The following is a 24,739-nucleotide window of genomic DNA, read 5'->3' as shown; positions in this document are numbered from 1 at the left end:
AACTATGATGTGGCGTCTGTGATCGAATTAAACCGGCGTAGGGTATGAGGATTGATGATGCTGTTACTGTCCCAGTACCCTCATCATAACATTGTTTAGGATAAGCGGTAAAAAGGCTCGTCAAACTTTATCCAGGCGTACTTTTTCCGTTTGCTGCCATTCTTTCCCCCACCCCCTGCATAGGCAGAAATGAAGGACGTCCGGGGTGTGTGGCGCAGGATTGTACACCAACGCGGCAAGCTTGGTTGAGGATCTGAATGAACACTGGTTGACTGATTTGATAAATGCGCGTTTGACGAAATTCGGTTTAATTTAAACGCCCGTGAATAAGATAAATGACCATGGATTTTGTGCAAACTTAGCTGATGTGTTGATCACATTGAAAGAGAGACATAGAATGCAATTATTGTCCCTAAACACCAGCTGCCAGAAACTTTTCCCCAAAAGATGAATGAGGAGAGATGTTCGGATAGTTTATTGTCCACGGTTTCAGAAGGGGTTAGGGCATTTAAAAGCGGAAGCTATGTACCGGGACGGACATATACAATCCATGGCTCAGTAGTATTAGTTGAATTTGAGTTGGGGATTTGCATGAGGTTGCAGGACGCTGTACTGATAAGCGATAATAATGCCATAATTTTGTAACCTAAGATGGCAGACAAGGGCGTCGAAGTAAGTTGGTACCAAGACGGGCGGAAGCCCCTGTTAGTGTCATTCAAAAAATTCATAGTTTTCCAGGGAATCCTAATTCTACCGTGCCGTCTGCTTCCGACCTTAAAACCCAATTAGTAGCTTTCCCAATGGACGGCACTACTCGGAAGTTGGATGAAAAACTTTGCTCTCATAGCCACTTAGCGAAAACTTAAGGACTAAACTTATCTGCCCAAGTTAACAAGAACAAAACCAGTCGTGCTGTATTGCCGGGTTTTCAACAAAATCAATAATATTGTTTTATCAAGAAACTATGATGTAATGCCACTAATATCGTACTAACTAAAACAAGAGGTGGTCTTTGCGCAGCGAATTCAACTAGGAACATCAAACCACGTCGCCATCGAGTGTATTACATCGACCACTGATGGCAGCATTTAGGACAGCAGCTCATTAAAAAAACTGGGGATACCTGCTGAACTACCAACAATAATACANTGCTGTATTGCCGGGTTTTCAACAAAATCAATAATATTGTTTTATCAAGAAACTATGATGTAATGCCACTAATATCGTACTAACTAAAACAAGAGGTGGTCTTTGCGCAGCGAATTCAACTAGGAACATCAAACCACGTCGCCATCGAGTGTATTACATCGACCACTGATGGCAGCATTTAGGACAGCAGCTCATTAAAAAAACTGGGGATAACTGCTGAACTACCAACAATAATACAACAAATAATTTCCTCTTAAATTTGTTTGTTCGAAGCCAGCTCAAAAATCTGCAGTACATTGTGAATCGAAAAGAAAAATAAAGGCAGAAATGTGTACAAAACAAAGATCGACGGCGGATAACTGAAAACAAAAATTAGGAACGAAAATCCTCCTGTCGGAATCACCAGAGCTTGGGAAATTTTGTATGTTTTACTTAACTGATTACTGTGCTCACACTCGATGTGCGATAGACAAAGCGAGACAAGCGCCGGTTAAACGGCGCTGACATAAGAAGCCCAATCACTAAAATTATGATGTCTATATTTCCAATAAGCCACATGACTCGCTTCACTACCATAACAAAACATTCCCTGTGGGCTATCGAACCATTTGCCAACGTCCTACGCCTGGCGTTTCATTAGAAATTGTCATAAGCGTAATTTGCACTTTATCATTGGGTAGACCATGAGATAGATAATTATGCTCACACTCAGTACAACTTGTTAACACCGTAAGCTTCGGTATCTCAACGTTATTTTTAGATTAGGTAAGAACTGGAGCCCGCTGCCCTAGAAATATCTAAAAGTCCCAAGTCAGCTGACAGCGTCTGTGCACTTGTGTCGGCAAATAGGATGGAATAACAAATACGATACTTCATCATTCCCAGAGGTCAGAAACACCGACAATACCCTTGCAGGTCCATAAACAGAACATAAAACAACGCAAGACGACACGTGTTTGGTTTGCGTTTATGCCCATTATTTTTGAATTTTATGATTGTCTAACCGGGGAATTCTTACGACCAGCTTTGTGAATAGTCCAAACGGAAGTAAGCTTTACATCTTTAGGATCTATGGTAGGTGCCAAGTTATTTTATGACATCTTTATAAGTTTCAGCGGTAAACATACAACCTATATGTTAAGGTCCGTGAACTATTCATCCAGGCCTACTGAAGTTTGTGCTTTAGAGTGTAAAATTTGAGGCACCCAATCCTGAATTTTTATCGGCAACCGTTAACCCGAATGAATATCCTCATGAAAACACCTTGGGTGCACTAACAGAGCTATAGGACATATGTCACAGTAAATTACACAGTAAATACTCGATTCTGAGGAACAATGTTCGTTCGATAGTGCAGCCTCCAATAAGCTACTATGCGGAGGAAAAGTTGACAATGCAAAGTACCTAGTACTAACAAACACTGTTGTTGTAATTGTAATGAACGGTCTAAAAGTTGCTCATTAAGTAGCTTCATTTCAAGTTTCTCATGTGTTTATAACGTGCAGGTTCTGTCTGTGTATTTAGAGAACGATAAATATCATATTGCACCGTTGAACTCCAATTCAGCGGGATACGGTTGACATTGACCGTTATAAATCGCATATCTCTTTTTCGAGATTTTAGGAGGCAGTGCATTCAACTTCATGGTCTAAGATTTCTAAATAGCCAGGTTTTTCGATTTTTTTTAATTTTTATTCACAATGTGGAAGCTTGAGAACGATTAGCACCATGGCATTGTAGAAGAAGTAATTAGACGCTCACAAATAACTGTCCGGAACCTACACGCCACACAGCACAATTTAAGCTCTGGTTTAATAGCTGGACACAAACTTCCGTGCTTCATTTACATTCCATCCCATCTTATGGGTTACTACGTCAGGATGAGAGGAAGAGGAAAGTTTTCCAACCTTAGATTTTGCTGCAAACCTGACCTCATGTTCTCATACCAACTGCAAACGATCCAATTTGCTTGGGCTTAAACAAATTTTCGGTTGAATGTTCTTATAAAGCGAGATTCATATGGAGGGGGCTAAGACAACTCCTAACCAAATGACTAAAAATTATATTTATTTTCAGATTTTTCGGTAGACAAAGATGGCAAACGCAAGCATACTCGCCCAACGTTTTCCGGTCAGCAGATTTTCGCACTTGAAAAGACATTCGAGCAAACCAAGTACTTGGCAGGTCCGGAACGTGCTAGATTAGCCTACTTTCTTGGCATGTCGGAAAGTCAAGTAAAGGTAGGTTCATTTTCATGTATTCTTATTTAGTATCTGATAACCACTGATACTGAGTAGACATTCAACGATTAACTGTAGGTAATGAAGATCCGTGAAGCTCAGTTTATGTCACTAACTGAGTCCACGAGACGGGGCACACCACACCTTTCAACTAGAAGCAAAAATAATTGTGTGGGATGTTTTGAGACCTTTCTAACAATGGGAAAGATGGGTATTCCCAATTATTCAGAATATGCACTAGTTTTTCGTCTAAAAATAAGCACTTACAAGCAACTCAAAGTGGCAAGTTAGGTAAATCACTAAAAAACGAGTAGGCTATTCACAAACTTGTGCAGAGAGTAACCAGCTTATGTGTTTTCTTTTACAGAGATAGAATAAAAAGTGTCAACTTACTCTAATTTCAATGGGTGAAGTGAAAGTAGCGCTCTCTGTTGCGTTTTCGCCCTAATTGGTCATAAACGTGGAGCCAAATCGTACAAAAAATCAAATTGTTTTACTTTCATGTATAAGAAATTTGCGCCATACAAACAACAGATAATCACAACAGTACCCATTTCATGCTAGTAAACCTCATCAAAATGTCTTAAAAAAGATACTTTAAACGTTAGGAATTAGAATTCACCTAGCAGGGGTTTGTTTTGCGGTCAGACCCATGCTCGGATGTGAATCTTGATGAAACCGACGGCAAATAAATGCATTTCCCACCCTGTGAAAAGGTCCTATGAATGATCGAATCTCGAAACCTTGGTCCAACCAATGGGGTGGGTCCTTTTCACCGAAGAGACCAGTTAAAGCTGATCCACTTTAAGTAACCTTCTTTGAGATGATAAACATATAGCAAAAGCCTAGCTAAAACAGGTTAAGACAGTAAGGAGCTTGTAAATGTACTGACAGGACAGCAACATTTTAGGTTCGCTATTCGGAATAAGCCTCTTACTAAGTGCTTTTCTAAAAATCAAAAGTGCATCAATTTTTTTAGTCAAATAAGACATAATTGGTCCTCCAAAAAGGTCTTCTTCCAAAAAAGCTTAACCAATTACTATCATAAGTTGGGTTGTGCGGTTTTTGTGCATGCCTCCACGGGTCATCTTCCTTCTCATGTGTGAAAAGGGACGTCGTTGATAAATGCCCACAAAAGTGTCACTGACTAAGGTGCCTGGCTTCCAAAGGACAGAGGAACGATGCTTGGGTACTGAATTAACACGCTTTACTGAATCAGTTCATCAGTCAACCTGGTCAGCTCTCTCAATGCAGCAAAATCGACTGTGCACAAACTTTGCTTCGTAGGCTTTTTGACAAAGTGACTTCCCTGTTACAGTGGAAACAGTTCTCAAACATCTTTTCCCACTAACTTTTGGAAGTATGTGATAAGGCCGCCTTGCACGCTATCTTTCATATTTCATTTCATTTTCCGTAGACTGTGACCTTTATGTTACTGGAAGGTATTGAGGGTTAGCGGTTATACAAGGTTGCTATAACACTACATATTATTCCCTTGGAAAATCTTATTTTCCAAGGCAAGGTTTATCACGCATATAAAGTTAATACATACCGACAAGCCGACAAGCACTGGTAATAGCCAACATGGGAACAGATAGTTGAACCTGCTACCTACCAAGTGGAAATTTTAGCAGTGGATATTTTGACCGACGCTGACCGATTCAAACTCAGCGTAACACACAAAACTTTTTCAATTCAGGTGTTCTAGCGCCGAATGTTTCCTCGGCGGACGACTTAGCAGATGAAAGTCCGTGTAATCGATTAGGTGTCTCTTTAGGGCAGTGACTTTTGCATATTTTGGTAATGAGGAATCTTTAATACAACAAACATGGGAGCACGTTACGTCATTCTAAATCATTTGTCCCCTGCCTTGTTCTTTTAATTCTCGAGATCGGTCCTTCTTGCTGGAAGTCTAAGTTGCTAAACAGAGCTAGAATAACTATCTTTCATGGCCATAAGCTTTCCACTGTAAATCAAATTTTGCGTTTTCTGATTAAACACAGATAATTTTACCGAAAAATTCGTCGTCACTAGAATGTTTCGGGATCTAGCCACTAAATAGATTACCCCGCATTGGGAGTTAAAGTGTACCAGCATAAAATAAATGCATCCCAAGAAATTTCTAACTTTAGGCTTAAAGCTCAAGGCACTTTATTTACCGGGAGTCTCCAGCTGATAACGAAATAACTCTGGTTTCTTTCGGAGGAATTTGGGATCCTCACAAGGAATAGGCATGTTTAATTCCTTACAGACTATACCAGGAAACCTTGATATGATACATGTAAATCATCAGAATTGCCAGCTGGTAAAGTTATATCGTTTGCCATGACTTTTGAGTGATGGTGAAGTAGGCACTGGGCAAATTGGTCTACCATCAAAGGTCAATTAGTGCTTACTGTAAAGGTAAGGCGAAGTGCAAGATAGGGTGTGGTTTTCTTTTAAAGCCAGTCAGACTTAGTTGTCAGATTAAATACTTAATTGTTCTGGGTGCAGACACCGCCCGCGCATAAAAAGCTGCTCTTCAAATACAGATCAGTGGCCTCAAATTCCCCTATTTTATTCAGGCTGAAAGAACATCTACCGTTCCACATAGGCGTAGAATGAGTTTTTGAATGAAGCTTAAGCGTCTTTTATGCACCTATTTGAAATATGCAATACAGAACGTCCATTTTTAAAGAAATATGAATTTTTTTCGGTAAAACCTGCGTGGTGATTATCACCCCGTAGTCGCTTCTTCAGCAAAATATTCGTCGTTATTTATGCAGAGTTACTAAAAATATATGTCGATTAAATAAAGACTTGAAAGGAACATCCTTTGATGCCCTGTCGGGAACGAAAAATGGCTCCCAATTTGTTAGTATAGAAAAACCCTCGTTTGAAGTTATTCTTCAGGAGTAGGTTTTGGTGCATTGATAAAGGAAAGATTGATCCCTTATTAGTTAGTATTTTGGTTCCCACACCAAGGAAGACTCATATTCTCAGGTAACTGTGGATTCCGCCAACATATGCATTCACAATCCACACATTCTGTCAAACTGAGATCTTGACGGGTGTGTGAATGCTAATCGTACCAACATGCGTTTTCTCAACAAGTCATTTCAGTCTGTATTTTCGCGTGCCAAGTACGGTGGACAAAACTGAACCCCCCACCTTATTCCACATTCTCGGCTTGCATAGCAAAGGCATACTGCGCTGAGCCATCTAATTTGAAAACAGGTGATGCAGAAGCCCCATTTGGAATGTTAATGGTCAGAATGCTCTGAGCAGCTCGTAAGATTGGTTGCGGCTTTTCAGTTCAATCACTGAAGCTGAAGAGGTCAACAGCTGATATACTTGTCTAAATGAAACACATTGCTCATAAGATTGATGAAAACTCTTCGGCGACCGTCCTTTTTGGAACTCCTCAGGTAGACGCAGTCTTTGAGTCTGCACTAAACTTATGCTTTACCTGAACTCGAATGGGACACCATTCGTGAAGCCAGTTTTGTCACTCTTACAATGAATGATGATCCATAAACTATACTCGGAAAGGCAGGTCGTATCTACTAGATGTCATAAGTGTGCGGACATTCATCAGCGTTCTAACGAAGTTACAAATCCTCGAAATACACCGATTTTTTTAAATCAGGTATAATGGGAAGACTCAACTGAATCGTAGCTAAATCCAACATTTAATTTACTGTACAGTTTGCTGCCCGAAGACCTCATATTTCAGCCGGTATAATATTTAAAATTTCATTGAATTTTCTCCACGAAATAGCGCGGATAATTCTACTGAAAATTGTTTGACATCCTGCAGCCGGTTTTGCCTTTCTTGAGGCTTACCAGACAGAAAGACTCCTTGAGGTTCCACGAAATTGTTGTTCCCAAAGTGGAGGAACGAACCCGTCGTATACTGTCTAAACATACTCAGCAGCCTTATGGGTAATGTTCCGTTAAGTTAAAATTTGTTTAGGTCTTTCTGGCGGACGGAAGTCTTACCGTACATGCAAACCAAAATCTGCCTTCAAGGACAATGATTTACCAAATACATCGGCCTGTAACTGATTCAAGCACAATTACCACTTGAACACAGGAAAGTCGTCGCCAGTGGTTAAACTGGCGGCCTTTTTTGAAGAAATTGCACTTGTTCTTTGAATAATAATCTTTCAGGCAGTAGACCACTTATTAAATGATCTGTCCAGCAATAACATTTGCGTACATTTGAGATGTACGCAAGGAGTGCTTAACAAAAAGAACTAATATTCTTGTTTTATTATTCATTGGAGTTCATTTCCATAGAACACCCATTGTCGAAAAATGCACTCATTGATCAGTTTTAACTGTCGGGATAGCGTATGAGTAAACATGCTGGAAGTTTAAAACCAACCGTAGGATTACTCCTATAAAGTCAAATTAACTCTCAGAACGACATCAGTGGGTTTCAACTAAGCAGATTCTTGGATAGCTTGTTAACAGTGACACGAGCTGGTAAATAAGCAGTTTCTCAGAATAACCAGAAGGGAAAGCACTTAATATCTGTTCATTTTAATCAGCATGACACTGCAATACCCGATGGGACAAAGTGCTACCTCAGCGGACCCTGGGCTAACTCCCTCAAGACAAGGAAGAGAGCAATTCACTCTTCAGTGGCCACTGGAGTGCAGGAAAATTTTCCTTAAACCTTCTTTTGCTTGTTAGAATGCCACTTGTAAACTACTCGCAAAAGGGATCAATCCCCTGGTCCAATTATGTCAGCTCGTTGCCGAACAATGGTTGTTTGCACTGGGTGGTGGCGAGACAAGGAGCAACAGCTGGTGCTAATTACCCACAGGGTGATCAACACTCCGGCAAGTAAGACCGTTTGATGATGCACTGAAGCAGCTGACGCTTGGACAAGATGCGCGTGAACACAAACAGTTAGTGATGTGTTTCAAATTGGTTAAGTGACGGTGCCACTGAATTCGTCTTATCATAAAACTTGATTTTACTCAGATTGTTGCACGTGCTAAGGGAGATCAATTTTGCTGAACCTCGTCCTGCATAAGTGGCCAGTCCACTTGTCATGAGGTTGGTCTGTCATAAAGCTATTCGGTGCGGGCCAGAACCTCAAAATCACTTATCATGTAACTAGGTATTATATAAATTTTGCTAACATTTTGACATTGTTTAGAATAATCCTGAATGGAATCGATCGCACGTAACGGTTCCTTCTGAATCCGGAAAGCTTTAGTCTGTTCATGTCTATCGAAAGTAACAATCTCTGTCCAATCTCCACAAACGCTAAAAATTTATGTAAAGTAGTTATGATCGCAGGCTGCTTTTGCGGAGTGTTATATTAAAGGGGTTTTAAAATATCGTAATATACAATCCGACACACTTACCAGTTTGGATGTCGCCTTTGTTTGCCTAGCTTCCGTCAAAAGTGCTTTGTAGGCACAAGAATACTTTGATTTGAGATTCATATATCGTTTTCTCAGAACGGTTTTTAATCTTCGTTCTCCGGACATCTTGCACTATCCATAAGGTTGCTAAAAACTCCTCAACAGCCTAGGACCGGTTTTTAATCTCCCTTCTCTTGATTTCGGGTGAATATCACCCTCGAGAGGCAATGCTGACATTCTGGGTCTGAGGTCGATGTTTGATGGTATGCCGTCATAACGTCTGAAAATGTCTTCTGTTAGCTGTTTTACTGCTAAATCGGAAAAGTTGATCTAAAATCCGATCCTTTAGAGTTTGGAAATGATGGTTAAAAACGTCAAAGTGCCGTTCTGCGTCCCATTTTCTCCAATAAGTAGTACAGTAATATCAACGTATCTCCAGTAGAATCATACGGTTTTCAGGCGACTCTTAGCCTCCCTCTCCAGTTTCGCATAAGAATGTCCGCTAGCGTTGGTCTAATAGAACACTGCTTCTAATCTGTTACACACGCGATTTCAGGAGATAGAAGCAGCGGTGTAGTGGTCAACTTACTCTTTTCCGCCACCGCTGAAAGTGTAGAAAACTGCTGGGTGCGACTGGAGAATCTTCACCGCAATCCCTTGCTGTTCATTTACTACCGGGCTATAAGATCAACCCTCGCAGTTTACAGGCTCATTTTCATTACTTTTAGTTGACTTACCCACAAGTTTACAGCAGTTTTTTTCATAAGCTCGCGTACAAACTCCCATTCCTCGAAGCACGTACCTGACGGCAATATAATAAAAACGTTATACAACTTCGGAAACATTTTTCATGAATTTCTGCTTGTCAGAACCCCATTGTCAACAAAGTAACAAAAATCTACTGGCTTCGAATGGAAACTGAACACAACGTTCCCTTTGTTCCGCCTTCATTTTTGAGTGTCGCTAGGATGGAAGTGAAAACAGACCGCTGATATTTCAGGCTATTGAATGAAAGTGCTCACACCTAGTTTTATTCATGGGTATGAAAAACATCAAAATATTTGGAGGTGCATAGCGAGAGAGAATGTAGCAAACCTATAACTGACAACCATTTCAATGCACTCATCCATGCAGTTTGTCTGTTAGTTAGACAGTATGTGATACACTTATACGAGTTATTCTGTACTGTAATTGTTTTCATTAGAACACCTACTGGTTGAACATATCCCGCTGCATCATGCCTTTACGAGGCAGCCAAAGAAATCCTCAACTCTTTCAGAAACTTTAGTGCAAATTTTTTAGCAAATTTTCGGGTTAACAAATGTGTTTTACAACAACAGCTGAAGGTAGAAAATTCCACCTAATCGCAGTATGTCTAACCGTCTGTTCATCCGCACCTGCAATAAACGTATGTAAACTGACCTAACCAACTAAAGGTTAGATGGCAGGTTCTGTTCGCTAACCTGTGAGGGTCGATTCCCCGCAATAGTGTTTGTAAAGACCGGCTGATACCCTAAACTCCTGCAACAATAAAAGCCGCTCAGTCAAGCCATGTTGACACCTTTTCAGCAGTTTGTACCTTGATAGGCAGACGTTCTTATTGTCTTTTTGTCTCATTATCTATTCAATATTCCCCAGTTGAATGACCCGACCATCTGGCAGGCAGTGGTCCCTCTGCGTGGAGGACAAGTGACAACAGGTCACGCAGCCAAAACCACAAAAGCCGTCAAACTGTCTGACCAGACGCGCTGGGCAGGTGATGAGTTTACCATTGTTTGATCAAAGACGACAAACGTGTGATTCTCGATGTGGTAGATCTAATAATCCTAAATCGTTTGTATAGAATAGTGTGATAGCTAGTAATGCGTCCAATTCAACAGGCGAAAATTTCCACATATTATTGCTATTCGCCTTAAAATTCGTTGGTGCCTTCCGCACACTGAGGCGGTTCGAAACGAACCGTACCAGTTGTAAATGTGCATATTGCGGTTGTATATGGGCTCAGAAACTGCACGGACACCCAGATACGGACAGATAAATGATCATGGTCTTCAACCTTTGGCTGAAATGCCCAATCGCAGGACAGCTGTGGTTGGTGTACGACACCAGAATGGTTTACACCCTTGAGGAATGGACGCTCACACATGTTTCAACCCCCAAAGAGGAGGATAACGAAACTGCATTTAGACCTTTACCCATTGACCAATCCTGTATGAGGATCTGTGGGTTTCATACGTAGACTTCCAGTATAGCTCATTGGGTCTTGGAGGTTCACAAGCCGCCATACCGCGGTAGGTCGCTATCAGTGATGGTGATGACAGCATTAGTTACCCCTACTCTGCCGGCAATTAATAAAGGCAATCAGACTTATTTTCATAGTTCAGCCACTGATCATAAGAGGAACCAGGACGAAAAGTGTCTGAACATACATCAAGCCATTTATTTCTTGCCTGTGTGGAAGAGATGTAGTAACATTAGTGAAACTGCAAGAGATTGAACATGTATGCTAACTGTTAGAAGTGAACATCTGTCACTTTAATAGAAATCCACCATAATTACCAGCAATATCATTGGGTTCACACTGTGCGATATATTTCTGTGTTCTGTATAATCCTAAAAAATAGTGATGGATAGCATTATTAGAGTACGACTACCTATGAACAAAAAGAATTTTCTGAACACCAATAAAATCTGAACATCCCTGTTAATTATTATGCCCTGTTGACAGGAAACACCACCGGTTCATAAAATAGTGAGCTTTATTTAGTCTATTTGTCATCCAATCTTGTTTCACTAGTTTCCCTAATAAGTTGTGTACTGCTACTGCTTGGGGAACTGTTTGCTTCCATGTGAGTCTAGTCCAGTAACAGAAGTAATGTTTGTATTGAAAAAAACAGCAGCTATAGGAAGACTGGACAACCAACCTACACACTTCGAAGAAAAGACAAAACCTAAAGGGAGCTTAGGAACAAATCGGCTGGTGCGTTTTCGTAGGCTACTTAGCAAGCAATGTATAAATATATAAACCATTGCAAAGTGTACCATTTTTTTCTGAATATTGCGTTCACCACATAGAGTTTAACAGATACGTTGCACAAATCCCTAATAAACAGACGAACTATATGATTGCTGTCAGTACCTCCAGCAACAAGTCAATTTACAGACACTGGCGTTTTCAGAGTTTTTATTCTCTTACTGTTCAGTTTTCCTTCGAAAATGATTGTATCCTTATTATTTGTTGTTAAAAAAGCATTGATCGACGCAGAAATGACAAAGGTGTGAAGTCTTCTTTAATCTTCCCGTGTAGCAACGTAGTTGCTAATGGACCTTCGAAATCTTCACATGATCTAATCGACTTGCATTGCCATATATGCTCTACAAACTCCCTTCACCTACTCTTCAGAACTATTTGGTGGTCCCATTTGTTTTCCTTTTTCACCAAACTTGACTGCCAAAACTTCATTCAAAAGCATTTGGTCGCCAAGGAAGGGTTTTAAAACAGTGGTTTTAATGTTTTAAAAGGACATCACCTCATTCAATGTTAATTCTTTGGTCGATTGGCTAGTTCAGCTTCAGTAGTCTGCGTAAGAATTTCAGCTTATCTGTTTTCAAACAGTTAGTCTAACGATGCGTGTGTATCACAACTTGCACAAAAATACTTATTTGACCGTTATACTTAACAGGTGCGGGTGTAAAACAAAACATACTGTTTTCTATGATAGGGCACTATGAAAAAGGTCTACCTGGTTTTTCCTGGAGTGGTCTTTCCCCGAGAAGTGCTGTATCATACTAGGTTGTAGAGAACAAATAGTGCTGGAGTAGACTCCTCAGTGGAGTAGCCTTCCTCTGAAGTGAAGTTTCTTTGACAGGATTAGCATCTCAACAGAATCATTGGCATCAAAGTGGTAGCGTGTCATTTCTTCACTGTAGGTGTTGCTGCACAGTGCTTTTCAGCGAAATCGCCACTCGACTAGATAGCATGTAACACAGTTATTTGACGATGCAAAACTATGCTACAGTCTCAGGAGTCTCACTTCTGAAAATGTTTCGAACAAATATAAAATAACATTATTTGCAGTTATGTAATTTGCATGAGCAGTCTGCTCAAAAGCGGTTGGTAAGTCGGTACCAGAATAAGGTTTTGAGAGACAATCTTGTAATGCCTTATTTCACGAAAAATTTCTCACTATCAAAGGCGATTAAACTCAGTCAGGTCGGCCTTTTTTCCCGTGAACTTGAATTATTGTGTGGCTTACGCGGCCTGTATGAGAAACGCTCTTTAGTATTTGCAAGGGGTGGTCTCCAGCATTTACTACAAGCTCCTTTCGTGAACTTTTCGAAGTTATATTCCACAGCCTTAGGCACAAGTTTACGCTCACTTTACTCGGATTCGCTTTAACTGCTATTTGCGTTTTTGTGGTCGGACCATAGTACGAGGAAAGGAACGATATTCCATTTTTAGACCGACAACAAGTGCTTCGAACAGTGCGTCGTTCAGACTACTGTTCAGTCTTACAGCAAGTGTCGACGGTTTTTTTGTGAATACCTAAAGCTACCACGGGGATATGTGTAGCAATGTCTGTACCACGATGGAGAAAATTGGATACTTATATCAGAGTGGTCTTTTGTGTGCCGTAGCTCGGGATTAGTTCACAAGAGAAAATAGGCTTAGATACTGACGCATGTAACCCGATAAATTCATCAGTCAGGTGCACATGAACACACCAAGTCTGGCCGAACTCGAAATATAGATGTAATTAACATGTCGTTGACATCGCTGCGACACTTGACACATGACAGTACTACTCGGATAATCGCATAAAAATGCGCCTGATAGACGACAACGATAACGACAACAGCTTGGTTGAGTAGGCGTGACAATTCTTTGGCATAAGATATGCCGCGGCAATTGTCAAAAATTTGCATATCCTTTATTCGTTCCGATTCGGTGAGATAGATTAATGAATGCTTGATTAGGACGAACAACAAAGAGTGTGATTAATCCGAACAAGGTAAGGGCTGGTGTGCCTAATCGGCGGAATTAGAAGGGTCACAGATGGCTTGCACCAGGTCGTTTTGTTGTTAATATTGTTGATATGGTTCTCGAGACGGCGATATCTTGGATACCAGTCGATAATGGCCTGAAGAGGGTTTGTATTAGCACATTCAACATACTCTGAGTACGTCATCACTTCTCGTTAGTTTAGGGGAACTCGGCACAAAATAATAAAATTTTTGGGCTATAAAGTTCGAAGGCCAAACTATTAAAAACTTAATACGCTTACCTTGAAGGCGCACAAAATATTTTCGTTTCCCCGAACAGGACCAAAGTTAAAGTTATTTTTGCAGTCGACAGCCAGAGGATTTATTTAAAATTTCTAATAACTTTCGGAACCGTCTTCAACAGATTTGACGAGTCATACTGGTTACTCCAATACCCACTCGTGCCTGAGAGTTTAGCGTATAGGCTCTTTGAAGCAACCTTCAGGTTCCTTAAAGCCCCGGATATCACAAATCGTTTTCGTGGGAAAAAGATTGACTAAGCACGGCGTAAGTAGCATATTACCTTGTGTCTGCTCAGGGTGATGGTCAAAAGGTTTGACTAATTATCACGCAATGAAACAAGCTTTCGATGAAGTACCTCGATGTAACTTCAAGTAACACGTCATCAGTAGTAGATTGTTTTCACTCGCCCGCTCTGTTGTGTACAGCAAGTAAGGCAACATGGTGGACGGAATCACGAGACGGTCGGTGTGGCATAAGATCGGTTTTTCGCTGTCTAAGACATTACCAAGGCGCCAAAACCTGGACAGGAGGATGAATACGGTCCTCGTCTATGGCCCAGTTCAAAAGTACGACAAAAACCGAGCTGATAATGGCCTTTCACCGTCCTTTAAAAGAGCTAGCTGGCAGCTGCTCAGAACTTCGTTTGGATAGTTGCCCCCTGTACAATCGAGCTGTCTCAATACAACCAGGTAAACTGACAAAGATGAAGTTTATCAAAGCTGTCCGCGTTTCACCTACTACCGAGAGAGGCTCGTAAATGATGACTCACCTGAATGTTTCGTTTATGATAGTTGAGTCTCTCGTAAAAACCAAACTGATTTGCAAATGAGTGTATTCCTCGGAAACAGTCCAATTCGGGTTCAAGTAGAACATACGGTTGACGGAAACTCGGAAACTACGCCTACCTGATGAGCCCCAAGAAGGGGGAAACCGGTCATGGGCTGTCGAGGTGTTCCTTTCTCTACTTTCCAATTGATAATACAAGACGATTCTAAGTCTATTATCAAGGAGGCTATTATCAATCCTCCGTGATGAGCGATGAATGCGTTAAGAGGGAGCAGTCTCCCTATTCCCATAATATTCAGCTTTTCTGAAAACGTCAAACTCCAATTAAAACTAGATACCAATCACTCATGAAATAGGTGAACTAGCAAACAGGAATCTGAGTTGTAGCGTAGCTGACAGTTACACTATGGACAATCACGCCTTCTCACGCATGTCCATTTTTTGTGTTTCTGGATGTAGCATTTATGCAACTAATGTACAGTATCCGGGTCAAGCATTTTTGATGGTTATTAATTCGGTGAATAATAGGATGAATGTTTGAACTGTGATGCCTTTTTGTACATAGCTCCCTGCAACTCTGAGTAAACGCCGGGTTACCTAAGCAGCAGTCGGAAGGCCTTCATTGGCTTCAACATGTGGACCTTCTAGCCAGAAGCTTGGTGCCGTAATCTTATGGCTATCTTAAGCTCCATGATTTACGAATTTGGTAGGAAGAGTGATGTTTGTTTTTGAAAGACCCTTAAACATTTATTTAGAATAAAATCTTTTCCAGCTTCTCTTGCAATGAGTCTTCGAGGATTCCACTCCATTAGTTATATTCTAACACACTCAGGTATCAGTTGGCAAACTTTTGTATTTTAGGCCCTGCCTGAGCAGCTTCATAACCAAACCACCCTTCATCTGATCATATTTCAAGCACAGTACTCCACGATAATTCACAAACTTTATTCATCTTTTGTTCAATCACACAGTAGCTGAGGCCTATTTTCCAAAGCAATTTACCGTTCTTTAGAGCCATTATCCACATGTGGATTTCCCACTCATAAGCTTTAATTCAGCTATTTGAATGCATCGTCTATGCTTGTCGAACTAATTTTATTATTGAGATGGTCCCTTGTTCTCATTCGTTCAGTAAGAGGAGTCACAAATAGTTGTCCCATCGAATGTAACAGTGGATACACACACAAACAATATTAGCCAAGAATGGGTAGAAGAAAACATTGTGGCATCTTGTCCTGTGACATTTTTTATTGTTTCATGGTTCAGTGCAAATTGACAGCGGATTTTCCGCAAATTTCTGCTTTAATTGGCCACGTGAGTCCCCACATAATGACTAGCATGCCCGGAAAACTCTATCCTGGTCAACGTGGGACACACTAATTATGTTGATGGCTCGCCGGCAACGCGAGTGTTATTGCCGTGGTATCATTGCACTCGGTGTGCAAATAAGCGCAATGAGACGGACGGGGTGGGTATGATAGAGCTGCCACTCAGAATGGTGGCCAAAAATGACAGGAGACATGCGAAATTTCTCTACTTTTCCCATTTACTGACCACATTCTATTTGTTATCGAGACGGCTGACCAAAAGACATATGTTTGTTCCTGATGATGACTCTGTTGCCCGCCTGTTTAAAGAAGGCATCTATTGGAGCAAAAGGAGATATTGTTCGCAACACATCCGAAAAGCCTCGATCTACATTTTGTTAACGGTTTAAACCAATTCGTTGTACTGATTGTTATAAACATACAACAAGGTCTTTTCGGGTGATATTAATATGGCTAGATCAGTATAATGTGGAAAACAGTACCGTATTTATGCCTGCGAATTTATGAGCACTGGTGAGGGAATATGCGTAAAATCATGTTACCACACCTTATCAGTGTGTATGGATGTAAGGATGGTTTACAAACATGATTCTAGAGGCCGACTGAAAATAAAACCTATGTCAGGGAATACTGATAATTTGAGTGGATTCACAGATTGCTGACCTGTTCCCCAAGCAAACGCACTGTTCAACGAGCTGTTAATATCTACTTGAACGGTGACGAAAATGTTGCAAGGGCCAAGCTCAGCGAACAGATGTAAATCTAACGCCGTCATTGGTATGTTTCTCCAACAAGGGTTTAGATATAATTTTGGACTAGAATAAAAAGCGGTGCCATAATGGAATTCAAGAGATAAAACGAGTTTGGTAGGCGAATCACAAGTTGAACAAAGCTCTTTTGTTTTGAGCTTCCAGGTGAACTTTGTAGTCACTAATCTTCATAGGATAGTGAACTTAAGCTTTACGGTACCGAATTATGGAATAACATACAATCTTCATCACATGCAATGTCTACGCTAGGAAGCCGTATAACCGGAAACCTTTCAGTCCTATTCATCGCTCCACAACCATATGAACTACCGATGACCACCGCTTCTATGCACACCTTAAGGGTGTAAATTGGTTATAAGATATTATCCACTTATGAACTATATCCGACCATTTCACTAGAAGACGGCCTCAGGATACTTGATATATTACGGAAAGCCCAAATGAATGACCTGTGAAGTCAGAAACCAAGGGCTGCGAAATCTTTAAGTCTACCTATAAAATGCATTACCACATGTACGAAATTCGTACATGAAATGGATATAAACCTTAAAGTATGGAGACTCCAGTCTTAATTGTTGGATGAACTGGCGCAAGTCCAGAGAAAGTTTGGAGGGAACGGCAAATCGATCTGAATTAGTGACAAACGTGCGCGCACAGCATGTGGTAGCGCAAAGGGCCAAAAGACTCGCGTAAAAACTTCGTCAACATTGGTTCGATATGTCAAGGGTCAGAAGTTCGTGGGGAGTTAAGGGCGAATAGCAAATGCATGAGGTAGACGCAGGAAGCAGTAGGTTCAAGTAAGAGAAGGGTGTGATCGAGAGAAAGGAGTTAGACTGTTATCATCTTTCACGCCGGACCACGTCTGCTGACAGATTAATGTTTTCTTTCTGTACCGGAGTTCCTACATGTGCTTCAGCCAATAGTTCCAACCCATTTTAGTGTGAGTTTTGTCGTTCAATTACCCGGCTGCGTTCTCCTATCCGTTGGGCTTCCTGAAATTCATAGCTATGTCCCGACCGGTACCGAGAAACGGGCATGGATACGTGCATATGGAGGCAGGCCCTAATGTTGATCCGTCTTGAATAATCTAGTTAGACATTGTTAATATCGAATGTTGTTCTATCTAAGTCGTCACTTCTCACTAAAAGCCGTAGAAACACTGTTCCCCTCCAGCTAGCCATTTTACTACATTCAGTTGTATTTCCAGACGCATATCATCAACCTATATCTCCAAGTCATCCCTGTCAACTTCATTAAAAGAATATTTGGGTGACTATTTAGGCAGCAGCAACACAAAACCCTAATGGAGTGGTCCATCAGTGGCTTTCCCAAATCTACCTATCCTTAATCCGTATCACTGCCCGCGAGATAAAATAATGACTGAATTGCCATAAAATGTCAGCCGCTCGGAGTTGGTCGTCTTGTATTCTCTTGATCTGATCTGGCCTGTTAAAGTGCAGTAATGGGGCCGGACGAGATAACGTGCAGTGAGTCAAAACAAATATATTATTAAGCTGGGCTTAAAGAATAACCATCTAAAAAGGCAAAAATAAATTTTGAATAAAGCAAGTGACTGAGAACTAATTTGTTTCTGATTTGATAAACCACTACTACTAATACTGATTATCCCTCAGCAAGTAAACTATACATTTCAGAATCGTTTGTTTTTACGCCTACAGAGGTAAGTGTAACCGAGGGGACGATCAAGAAATTTCAGCCAATTTGCCCCTGCATAAATTTTTTTAATTAGTCAAACAAATGATTGGTGTTTGGTAAAGTGCATACCAGCCAACACTTGTCTTGTGTACAGACTTGCTGATAAAAGAAAATTCCTCGCCTCCCTGTAACACGGGTACAAATAAACACGATTACTGTCCTGTGTACACCCATCAGATGACGAAGTGATCCAATAAACTTCAATGTCTGTGAATGACACACAAGCTTGATATTGGAGTTAGGCAAGGAGTAAATTAATATCACCCGAAGCCATGTAGCAGTGATGCGTTTAGGCGGCACACTCAGATACCTTAAATCTCCTCCCAGACGCTCAACCGGTGGTCCATGCACGTTTCACCAACCGGAGTACAGCATTTGGATCGTCCCCAGCCAACCTAACTTGAAAGCTTAATTCCCCTACAATGATGCATGCACGATGAATCTCTTGCCTGCAAAAGTACGCTTTTAAATGAAGCAGGGTTACCCCCACAAAATTGTGACTAAATTTGATAGTACTTGTAGGGAATGATAATAGAATGGATGAGTGCTCCACTTAAGACAGCTACCCTTTGTGTTCTGCATGGTATCTAGCTTATTCAAAAATGCCACACAGTGACATGTTTGGTTTGCCAAAATCACTCCCTCTGTTTGCAGGTGGTGTGGTTGCATATTAGGCGGAATACCCACAGATACATGTTGTTCGCATGGTAGTATGACAGCAGCAACGTAAAGTTACGGATCACATGCTCTGTAAAAGTTTCACCAACCACGACTCACCACTACTGTATTTGGTGAACAAGATAGAGAATATATTAAGATAAGGTATTTCTAGTAGCATTATTTAGTTGAATAAGTCTGTTGACGTGCCTAGGTGCCGGTTCGGAGAATACCAAATGTTTTCATTTTTCCGTAGGTTATTCTGTCTAAGCAAATTGTCTACCACTAAAAGTACCCAGTTTTTAATAACTGAAGATGCCTGACCCTGAAATTGCGTCCTCTGTTCTGATGGCGTTTTGTGTGCTGGAGTTAAACTTTAAAAATCCAGGATAGTTATCGGGTTATTGTTCGAGTCATCAGGCTAACGAGTCATATCACCGATGTCCGAAGGGCTTACTTATACCTGAAAATCCATACGCGTCCGGTCTGTGCTGGCGGAATACTCGTAACACGCTTGTCTCGTATGTGAGATCTCCGGAGTTAACACCCGGGGGCGACCAAAGATATTCGCTGAAGATGAGCTCTAATAAGGGTGCAGCTCGATTTTAGTGCTTTCCTTTTTTGGTGTGAACTCATCAGGACGATTGCGCCATAAGCAGGACGACGGTTCAAACGGGAGTGACGTGAGCGTGAATCCAACAAATCCAACAAATCCATCACACGAGCACGTGAGCACTGTTTGTCCAACCTTGCTTTATGTTCACACGGATGGCCACGTGAAAAACTGAAGGTTAAAAATGGTCACTTCTCTACTAAAGCCTAAATCATTCTCAAAGCATCTGTAGAGTTGGCTGAGATATCACCAGGCCTCATCCTCCACACACTGAAAAGCAACCCCATGAGGCGGATACGGTTTCTGTTGACAAACGCTTTGCTCGTAGGTTAGGCCAGGCACACACAAACGTGACCGTCGACAAACCTTTGCATTTTCCGAATAGTTAATTAAACCCGATTCATCCGAAGTCCGAACACTAACACCTCAACTCCCGAGTGACGGCAGTCGTATTCATTTAGCATAATACTTACCGATAAGCGGTATGTAAATACTTACTATCAGCGTTAGTACTTTTTTTTTGCCCCAACTAGCTATACCTTGAGGGTTTTCTGGCCTTCAGAACGTTTAGGAATAGCGAAACTGTTATTTGCATAAAGCGGTCGTGTGATTTCACTCTACTTGGTTCACCACTAATAGTAATCAGCAATCAGTAACTGTGTGTGACAAATAAGCCGTTTTATGTAGGACGAAGGCAGACGCATCACCGTTTTCATTCCTTCACAACAACCCCTATTTTCCAAAACCCCAAATGAATATTAGTTCGTGGTTTTATATGACTAACGTTCTGGCCAAAAACGAAGTCCTGGTTGAAGACTCCGTTGTTTGGGTCAGTGTAAAAGCTTTCGTGGGTATTGCAAACGGACAGAACCGGTAAAAGAGCCTACCGTTGGTAGTTCAAGAAAAACGGAGTTATTAATAGTTGTATTTTAGCTTTCCCCCATTTACTGCAATTTTCTTATTTGTTCATCCAGTTTCTCTAAGAACAATTACTTGTGTGAAACTTCGTTCTCTGGGTGCCTAAGTATTTACTACACCATTTCCTGGTTGATTTTGCTTTTTACTACAAAGCATACCCACAAAAACCAACGACCTAGGTATTTGCAGTCCTCCGATCACCCTATTGTGTTTCGTAAGACGCAAGCAAGGTGAAACACAAGCAGATCAGTGTCGGGATCTACTGCAATTTCAGAGACTAAACTAATTGCGTGCGCTACGTCAGACTAAAGGCTACCAGTTATCATGTCCAGGGCCTTTTCGCGGAAGTGGCGCTCTGTCTATTAGGCTTAATGGAGCGAAATATATATAGGGGAAAGAAAAAAGAAAAGAGGAGAAAAGAAGCTGTTTGCTCCGGTCTGTTTAAAAGGAGGGTTTAAACTGCCAAAAAATGAAAGGGAAAACGCCATTCAAAGTGCTATTTAAACTTGTTAAATCACATTTAAAAATCGTCTCAAAATTAATTGTGGGGTTTTCGAACTACACTCACTCAAATGAAACTCTCGTTTAGGATGTTCTTCAACTAAATGTTTTGCACAAAGGCCACTTTTGGTTTCATTTGGTATGATATCCGGGATATCGCGGTACATTTTCTTGAAGAAGCAATATTGCTACAAGAGATGCTGTACTTGGAATCAGCTAAGCTTTTCGTTAAAACCAAGTTGGCGTGCAAATGGGTGTGTTTTGCGGATCCCCTATCGATTCATCAAAGATGCAACACAGAGTTGATGAACCCTAAAGATTTGCGCCTACCCAATGAGCCCGAACTGATCATTGACTGTCAAACAGAGTTCGGAAACACCAACTTTATGAGTGACGTTTCTTCAAGAAATATATCCCGATATCTCGAATATATTACCAACTGAAACATAGGAAAGCCTCTGTGGAGGAATTTCAGTTGAAAAAGAATAGCACACAAATGATGCAGTCGCGATTCAGTTGAGTTCTCCGTCAAAATCGAATTTATGTGCAAGTGAATATAAGTCGCGAAGTTCGAACAGTTTGGGTTGAAGTAAATCATGATGCTGGCGGAAACTCTGGAGGCTTGCTGTTGAACCCGAAGTGTGGAAACCGAACCGGCCATCGGTTGTTGAAGAGTTTTCATCGATCTTACAGATAATGCTATTTTTAAAGAACTGTAAAATTTTCGCTGTTTTTAAGTTGTTACCTCAATGATAATTTCTTCTAACGCGTAGTGTGGTGGTTTTTTGTTCCATTCTCCTGACCTGCACAGTTGATAGCACGTAATCTGCAACAGCTTAGGTTTGTCGTCAGCAGCAAACTTCCTCCAAATTTGGAAGAAGTAGTAAAGTTATTATTACATATTTCTACTCGTAACTAAACATCACGGTGTCAAAAACAGGAACAATGAAAACCTATACAGAAGCATTTTACAGCTGTTTCATCCTTATTGAACATCATCGGGAGTGCAAATCTCACGAACCCGCGACCTGCTGGCTAGCAGTTTGGACATTTAACTATTAGATTACCGTTTGAAACTACCAATGTAATCATTACAGTTTGAAGAAGTAGTCTCCGTGCGACGCCCGCTAACTATTAGTGGCCACTGACTCCAACACAGGGCGGACATTCATCCACCATAACGCTATTGGTTCAGTCAGAAATAGCTTTCCTCGTTAGTCAGTAAAACATGCGATGGTAGAAATTTTTTCACACTTATGTAAAGTTAACTACCCAACCAAAATCTTACCCAAGGCTGTTTCTTTGCACTGAGAGTAACGTTACACACAGATAAATGGGTGAGGACGAAGGAAGGTCCGTTTGTTTCCTAAATCAGCAGATTACATGTTTACTCCTTCGAACGGCAACTTTGCTAATGGTGAGGCTGAATTTATTTATTCCGAACCATTGTTTTTCACGAGATTATGGCAGTCCATGTGATGTAAGTCAACGAAATAGCCAAGCAACCACACGAGTTCAAATATAAAGTGATAAATATTTATGCGTATGGCTGCGGGTCATGACCATTATCAGGACCAACAAGTTGAGTACTGCTATTGGAAAAAGATTACGGCAGAAATTCTGTACTTCTCCATTCTCTTCTACAGCTTATGTCGCTCATTATGAACAGCTTAAAAGTTACAGATTCAGCAAATCGGAGTACGTAACTAACGTTCCATTCACTCCTACTGACAGCGCAAGCAATATATTGTAGACAATTTCACCAGTTTTATAATGCAGCTAATGTTGGCTGTGTCCAGAAAACCTCCCTTAAACTGTCCGCTATTTTAAGATTGCCCCAAAGTCAAATCCAATGTTTAATTTCTCTTAGGATTCTATTACGTCAGACTGAGTCAGATCTTGCAGTGCCCAACACTAAAAATAGCCCGTCTACGACAACGTCATTGCTGTAAATATTCGTCGAGCTGTACTTGACTTGAGGTCATTGATCCACGGTGCTAGTAGGACCTGAGATGCCGATGTCATTGACTAGTGATTGACGAAAGATTTCTGTATAGGACATCGATTCCCGATTTCATTTTATTTCCTTTAATTCTCTTTTATTTGAACCACATCCTCCCAGGTCTGGTTTCAAAACCGACGTACAAAATGGCGCAAAAAGAATGCCGCAGACATGGTCACCTCCCGAGCAAAATCCTATCATGATCCGCATGGATCATCCGGAATTTTAACCTCAACTGTAGGACAAATCTCGACGAACGGTGCGTCATACGCTGAGAACATGGAGGTGGGCAGTGGTAGTTTGAGTGGTGAAGACAGTCGGTCATTAGAAGAGATGTCCGAACACAAGTATGGACGAACCACAAAACAGGAGTGGCACGGACTACCTTATGACGTCGGGACAAATCCGCCATTCAGCGTAAATGAAGCCGCTTCAAACGACAGCCATATCAGTGTGAAAGAAGAGAAACCCGAATCGGCCACACAAAGACCTACTGTCAGTGATGGAATGCTCAAGAACGACCCAAGCATTACCAAGCCTCCTACTATTTCTGAAAATCCTGGAATGATGGCTTCAGCGTTTCCCTGGTTGTCCACAATAGGATCTCAACAATATTTTGATTTCAACACAATCCCAGTCAAACAAACGACTGGTGTCAATCGAATGCATGTATTTCCTAGCTTAAATTGTGCAATTTCGAATTTCTTACCAGCTGAAACTGGCGAGAGACATACAAACTGCGAATCCGGAGAATACCGATCCGCCGCTTCAGATTCCCAATTATCAGTGCCATTTTCCCCAACCCGTTCAGATGGTAATCCCCGAAGTCAACAAGTGCAAGGCAGAGCAGCTCATACGGATAATATTGTTCAGTTTCCTTGTCCATCAACACCAACCCCAGCAAATGCAGTTCCTAGCCCTCTTTCACCAAACCCAACACGGTCTGTGGACAACTCACATCACACTACAAAAAACGAATCGCTATTCACTAAGCACATGCCCTCTTCTAAGAACTCCTACGTTCTTACACATTAAACATGAAGCAATTCTAGGTCAGCAAGGTAGCGCAATCACAGAGCAAATCGGTTCACCGAATCAAGGAGGCGCAGATAAGATGAAATTGCATTTGTTCTCCAACTTGAATCAACACCCAAGGCTTCCTTCTCTTCAGAAAGCTCCTCTTCAGCCTCTGTGTCCACAAAAAGACATTATTCCAGCCCATTGTTTGGACGGAATTGATGCACTCCCCCCATCATTAGGAATAGATTACGAAGTCATAGATGTCTCTTGTTACTTCATCAAAACGGAAGGTGAAATCGGTCTACACGGTGATTTGTCAAAACCTTCACTATACTGAGCTTTTTTCCTGATATCGTCTCATATGACCGCTTCTCATGGACACCGAGTTTC

At 41.1% G+C, this 24,739-nt stretch overlaps 1 protein-coding gene across 1 annotated transcript in view; it reads left to right on the top strand.

Annotated features, from left to right (window-relative positions):
* T265_00770 (hypothetical protein) overlaps positions 1–24,364 on the top strand; it is a gene marked incomplete at both ends in the record, with an annotated part of 31,809 nt that extends 7,445 nt beyond the window's left edge. Inside the window, 2 exons of the mRNA XM_009164642.1 lie at positions 3,226–3,389; positions 23,450–24,364. Coding sequence (XP_009162906.1) covers positions 3,226–3,389; positions 23,450–24,364 — 1,079 coding nt within the window. The remainder of the gene's footprint in view (positions 1–3,225; positions 3,390–23,449) is intronic.
* Between the last annotated feature and the right edge of the window lie 375 nt (positions 24,365–24,739).

This window comes from Opisthorchis viverrini (genome assembly GCF_000715545.1).
Source record: "Opisthorchis viverrini unplaced genomic scaffold opera_v5_8, whole genome shotgun sequence".
In the NCBI taxonomy this organism is placed as follows: Eukaryota; Metazoa; Platyhelminthes; class Trematoda; order Opisthorchiida; family Opisthorchiidae; genus Opisthorchis; species Opisthorchis viverrini.
Note: the sequence above shows the minus strand (reverse complement) of the source record. Positions and strands in the feature narration are given on the sequence as shown.